This window comes from Mustela lutreola, chromosome 4 (assembly GCF_030435805.1).
Source record: "Mustela lutreola isolate mMusLut2 chromosome 4, mMusLut2.pri, whole genome shotgun sequence".
In the NCBI taxonomy this organism is placed as follows: domain Eukaryota; kingdom Metazoa; phylum Chordata; class Mammalia; order Carnivora; family Mustelidae; genus Mustela; species Mustela lutreola.
The window spans coordinates 148104399-148110495 of NC_081293.1; the positions used below are offsets into that span (position 1 = coordinate 148104399).

Sequence of the window (6097 nt, forward strand, 5' to 3'; positions counted from 1 at the left end):
GTTTTTTCCTATTTTCCCTCTTTTGGCATTTAAACTACAGCCTCGTCTTAAATAAACGATAGCTTCTTCACTTGTTTATAAGTTTAAATCACACGCAAAAAAAAAAGTTTAACCCTAAGAATCTTCAATGAATTCCAAGAATTTACAGTAATGGGTACAATACAAACCGGTGGCTGGACTAGCAAAAAAAGATTGGGAGATTATGCTCAGGAGTGGTGAAAAACGAGGTAGAAAAGGACAAACACGGAGATAGTTAATCTGGTCTCACCGGAAAGGGGCATTTTTGCATAAGAAAAAGACACCTACCCTCGCCCCCACCCCCACCCCATAAGTTAAGTTAATGCAATCAAAATAACTTTGGGATCAACGTTAGCAGTTTCGAAAGAAAGACTTGGTCACTGCTAGAGGACAAACTATCTAGAGGGGAACCAAGTAGAAGGATGCTGTATTTTTTCTTTAGTTTTTTATTTTTTAAGAAAATGTTATAAAGATGAAAGAAGGCTGCTGCAGCGATTCACCAGGACTGCCCTTAGCTGAAACTTGAATCGGTTCCACCTCATGGAACAAAGGAAAAGAGGCAGAGCTGACGTTGGGAGAGCTAACTCTACAAACTCCGGGTCTCGGGGCCGCCAGGTGGACACCCCCACGTATTTGCGACCGCTCTGAACAGGGAGGGCAGCGGCACGCAGCGGCCAGGCAGGGCTCTCGGAAGCCGAGACCGCCAAGACTGTGGTTCTCCAACCTCGCCGGAGGCTGCCCCAGCGGGGATGCCCGGCCTCCTGCCTCGGCCTCCTGCCTCCCCCTCCCCACCGCGCAGCACAACCTAGTTCAGCGGAGCCGTTCCCGCTCCGGCCGAGGCCCCGCGTCTCCCAGACACTAGATCCGTCCGGTTCTACCTCCAGCGACCGCTTCCCTCTAAACGATACAACTTGGGGATGGCAGAGAGAGGACGAGGAGAGGACGGAAAATAAAGACCCGGCAAGGCGCCGGTTACAGCTGTACGGGGCTCCTAGAGTGTTACCTGGTGAGATGAAAAAGCCAGGGCCCAGGAGAGCAATGGGTGCTACTTACACGTCCATATCCCCTTTACAAAGTAAAGTCACAAAGTGAGTCAAAAGAGAGAGAGAGAGACTGAAGGAGACAAAGTGCGAGCAGGATGGACAGTGGAAAGAGGCTGGAGCGGAGGCCAGGACAGACGGGACCCAAGCGGACCGGGATGGGAGGGGGTCTAGGAGAAGGGCCGCGGCGGGATACGCGTCACTCCAGGCCGTTGCGATGCCCGGGCTCCGGGGGCTGCAGCAACTCCGGGGAGTGGCAGGGCGGGCTGCCCGCGGCACTGTGCTCGCTGTCGGTGTCGCTGCCCTTCTTGCCGCCGCTACCAGAGCCCGCCGAGCCGCCGCCGCCGCCGCCGCTGTGCGTCTTCACGTGCTTGCTGAGGTGGTCGCTGCGCATGAAGCGTTTGTTGCAGACAGGACAGGCGAAGCGCTTCTCGCCCGTGTGGGTCCGCAGGTGCCGCTGCAGCTCGTCGGAGCGCGTGAAGCGCTTGCCGCAGAAGAGCCAGTTACACACGAAGGGCCGCTCGCCCGTGTGCCAGCGCAGGTGCGCCTTCAGGTGCGACGTCTTGCCATACACCTTGCCGCAACCCGGGATGTGGCAGCTGTGCAGGCCCTTGCGCCGCAGGCTGGCCCCAGCCGGGCCCAGCCGCTCCGCCTCCTGGCAGTTGGGGCAGTCGCAGGTGGCGCGGCCGGAGTAGCGGCGTGCGGAGGAGCGCGGGGAGCCCCCCAGCGGCGCCGACGGCCCAGCGCTCAGCATGGAGCCCCCAGCGCCGGCCAGCGGCGACGGGGCCGAGTCCGGGTAGGAGCCCGGCAGCACTGGCTTGAAGCCGTCCATGAGGTGCTGCCCGGCGGGGCTGAGCAGGTGCGAGGAGGCGCCGCTGCTGAAGGCCGAGTGGCTCAGGCCCGAGTAATCCGAGTTGTAGCCTCCGAGCGGCGAGTGCAGCGAGGTCTGGAGCCCTCCGGCGGCAGGGTGCAGCGAGCCGGGCAGCGCCGCCGCGCCATTGGGGTTCTGCACGTCGATCCAGCCGGCGCCCACGTCCCACCAGCTGGACGCGCCGGCCGAGCCCACGTCGCCGGCGGCGCCCAGTCCTGGGTGCGAGGGCTTGAACCACGACTCGTACGGGTGCGCCATGCCCACGCGCGGGTAGATGCCCTGCAGCCCGTCCACCGAGGTGTGCACCTTGGAAATGAACACGGGCTGGTGGGAGCCGTCCTGCGAGTGCGCCGAGGAGCCGCCGCCGCCGCCGCCGCCCCCTCCGCCGCTACCCCCTGAGACACCGGGGGCCTGGAACACCGAATAGTCGTTTGCAAAGGGCGAACTGGAGGCGGCGGCCGCGGCGGCCGCGGCGGCCGCGGCGGCGCTGCTGGAGGTTAGGGAGAAGGCGCTGGAGCCCGGCGAGCCGCCGCAGCTGAACGAGTCAGACACCAGGGCCGCCGCCGCCGCCGCGGCCGCCGCAGCCGCCGCCGCAGCAGAGGACGTACCGCCGTTCCTGGAGGCCCCCGACACGCCGAAGCTCGAGAGACTGGAACCCACTACGTTGCAGCTGCCAGAGGAGGAGGACGAGGAACGTTTCCAGGGGTGAAAGCCTTTGCCGAAGGAAGAAGAGCTGTCCGAGAGGGAGGAGGGAGACGGGCTGGGGCTGCCGATCTTATTACAGGTAGCAGCAAGCATGGCCAGAGGAGTGGATCCCAACCTCGGTTCTTCCTGCGGGAAGGAGGAGAGGAGAAGGGTGGGGGAGGAGGAGGTGGGCAAAAGGCCGGTGGGGGAGGGAGGAAAGAAATGTGCATCAGTCCTCCGGTAACCTCCAAAACGCCCCACGGCACCCCATCTCTCGTTGCGGCACGCCGCCACCAACTCACCTGGCTCCCCCAACAGCCCTGGCACCCGGCTGCTTCCTACTCTACGGGAGGGGACAAGTTGGGCTGCCGGCGTCTGACTCGGGAGCAAAGCGCCATGCTAAAGAAGAGTTTGACAAGTATTCTCACCTAAAACAACACTCCCGTGCACACAAGGCCCCAGGCACTTCGAAACAAACAAGCAAGCAAAAAGTCCAGTTTGGGGAGGAAGGAAGTTTCCTTTGCCGAGAAGTCTGGGGAAAGACCAGTGGATTGCTTTTAAGAGCGCTTCCCCTGTAATCCAGAGAGAGCTTTGAAAATCCTGTTCCGGTCCCCAGAAACCCATGCTGGGTTGTTTCTCCCAGGCCAAAAGAGGTCAAACTAGAGAGCTCGCTCGCCCTTCCTGGTTTCTTTTTATTTTCTTAAGGGGGAAAAAAAAAGTCTACAGTAGTAAAAAGAGAGAGAGACGGTTCAACGTACCTGCAAGACAAGACGGGCTGCGGTATTTTTAAGGGGAAGAGGGAAAATCTGCAGTTTGCTCAGGAGGAAAAAGAGAGGACTCTTTACCCCCGAAATCGTCGCATATAAAATGGACTGGGCGCACGTCTCCCGGGCAGGGAGCGGCCGGGCGCTGCGAGGTGGCTTGTCTAAATGCCCTTCGAACCTTTTCCTGCGCTGAAAAAAAGTGACTCTGCCCCCCTCTCCCCCTCTTTCTTTTCTCCAAACTCACTTGTATTTAAAGGGGGGAGGAAAAAAAAAAACGCTCTCAATAGAGACTGATAGCCCGTGGCCTGGCCGGGGCGACTTTAACCCCCTCCGATCGGCAATAAAAGGAAACTAATTAAACCAGCAAGAGAAAATCCTGAGACTCACCCCTAGAAGTGAAGTTGCCATCACACAAAAGTGCCCTCCTCCTCTCAGAGGATCTTTTTTATATTGATAAATCAGAGGCAGTGTTTTTTTTAGAGGTGTGCAATACAATGATCAGTTCCGCCCATTCCACCACAATTGTAGCTCCCTCTCCGGCTTTGAAGTGCCGCGGAGGCGCGGCCAGCCAATCTGCGGCCTCGCCGGGCCGCGCCGCGCGCGCGCCGTGAGGTCATCGGCGCCGCCGCGGGCAGCCGCTGGGGGGGGGGGGGCGGTAGCGGGAGGGGCGCGAGGGACTGCGCGTGTGTTCCAAAGCGGTGTGTGAGTGTGCAACAATGTAACCCTGTGCGTGTGTGACCAAGCTGAGAAGAAGACAGTGCAGACCGGGGGCGGGGGTAAGGGGTAGTGTAGCAGTGACACGGCGGCGGAGGGGGAGGAGGGTAGACTGTGCCGAGAAGGGAGCGGGTGTTACGGGTGACAATATAACCATGTGTGACAGGAGGGTACAGGGACAGATCAGTAAAGTGTTGGGGGAATGGTGTGAGTGTACTGTAGTGTAACTATGAGTGACAAACCTAGGGAGAGAAGGAGGACAGGGCAGTAAAGAGTGAGGGGAGGTGGTGTGTGAGTGTGTTTGGTGTGAGGGAGAAATGTGTGTGTGTGTGTGTGTGTGTGTAGTTAGGGAGGGTGGATGCGTGTGAGCGCAGGAGAGGAAGTAGGGAGAAGGCTGTGTGAATGTGTTTGTGTGAGAGAGAAGAGGGTGGTGTGTGTCTTTGTGTGTGTGCGTGCGCGTGGGCAACAAAGCTGGGGTGGAGAATAGGAACAGTGCACTGAAGTGCACCTACACAGAGAGAAACTGATGATTTGAAGAGTGAAACTGCGAAGTTGAGTGAGGCTGAGTAAACAAATACAAACGCTGTCTGTGTCGCCAACTTCCTCTGGTTCCTTGTATCTAAAATCTTGAGTGATGTTTTTCTTAACTCCTTGGACTGTCACCACATTTTTGAAGGGAATTGTATTAACACCTACCTATACTTTCTCGAAGCTCTACAGCGGAAGGGTAGAAACTTCGGGCCGCTGAAGGGTATTTTTAGGGGTGAGTTAGGGCGTGTGTGCGCCTGCGTCTACGAGTTGTTACTTTGCTTCGGTGGCTTTATTTTTTCCCCCCTTTCCCTCCCGAGGTGGGATTCCGCTTTGGAAGTACAAGTCTCACTCTAGAAGACGGGCGTGTTTGTCCCGCGACGCTGAGTACATTTCAATACAAAAGGATTAGATAGAGATGGGGGTGAGAGAGTATTGTTTCATTCTCTGGGTGAAAAAATGAGGAACGCTTTATGGAATTTAAAATTTTTCACAGGAAACTTCACTGACACTTTCTGAGAAAAAAAAAACACAAGAAATTTTGACTGAAATCTGTGAGTTTTATGGATCAGAGAATAGAGAGCCCTTTGAGAAATCTTGGACCACATGTATGGAGGCATCCATCTAATGGCGTTTGGGCCAGATAGCAATGAGTATGTGTGCATGCTGATAGATAGACTTAGCTCAAATTTGGTGGATTTTAGAACTTGCTTCCCATTTGTGTTATTAGTTGCCTTCAGAAATGTCATTACAATTTTACTGTTCTCACAAGGGAAGATCTTAAACCACAGTATAAATACCATACCAGTGTAGCAAAAAAAGTCCACAGCCTTTCCATCACCATTGAATATTTCGTGGTTTTTTAAAAAGTAATTCATAGTTTTAAGCAGTTACCAATGCTCTCAGAAATCTATTTTTAATGCAAAATTGATTAAAATATTATTAGCTGCCGAAAGTGTCTTCTTTTTATTTTTCTTTTTTTTTTTTTAAACTGGGGAAACATTTTCATGTTATTGTTTTTTAACCCTACTCAAGTGCATCAAGAGCTTCTAGAAATGTTTAAAAAAAAAAAACAAAATGGAAAAATCCTCCTTGGGTTTACTAAACTCCAAAGTCAGGTTGTATCATTTGTGTAAGTTTCACTTAGCAGAGTTGAGGCTGATGTTTGTGGTGTGAGAGTGTGTTTCTGACCCATTTTTAACAGTGTTGGGATATTGACTGTACATCATATCTATTGATTAAGAAGGTAAGGTACATTCTCATACTTTGAAGTAAGTGTGAAGTAAATTAATGAACTGCTTTCTTTCTCTGAAGGCTGACGTTTACCATAAATGTCGTGTTTCTCCCTGCAAGCCACTCTGAATGATTTTAGCGTGTTGAGAAGGCGTGACAGGCCAGCCCAGAAGGAGGAAGGGGTGGGGGAAGGAGGGAACTCCGTTTAACAAATAAAAGAGAATTAACTTCATTGCTTTGGTCTC

General features: G+C 54.3%; 1 protein-coding gene across 2 annotated transcripts; it reads right to left on the bottom strand.

Moving 5' to 3' along the window:
- Window positions 1–453: 453 nt before the first annotated feature.
- SP8 (Sp8 transcription factor) lies at window positions 454–3785 on the bottom strand. 2 transcript variants are annotated; one of them, XM_059172657.1, is made up of 3 exons: window positions 3765–3785; window positions 2365–2760; window positions 454–2268 (listed from the first exon to the last, which is right to left on the bottom strand). In XM_059172657.1, exons 1-3 carry the CDS (start codon window positions 3783–3785, stop codon window positions 1258–1260), a joined length of 1428 nt encoding a protein of 475 aa, XP_059028640.1. In that variant the 3' UTR covers window positions 454–1257. The 2 variants fall into 2 exon arrangements, with proteins under 2 accessions (XP_059028640.1, XP_059028639.1); XM_059172656.1 differs by having other exon boundaries at window positions 454–2760.
- Between the last annotated feature and the right edge of the window lie 2312 nt (window positions 3786–6097).

Coding starts and splice junctions, on each gene's coding strand:
- SP8 (XM_059172656.1), bottom strand. CDS start 3,785: ATGGCAACTTCACTTCTAGGG. Junction 2,761..3,764: donor TGGCAACTTCACTTCTAGGG/GTGAGTCTCAGG, acceptor TCCTTCCCGCAG/GAAGAACCGAGGTTGGGATC.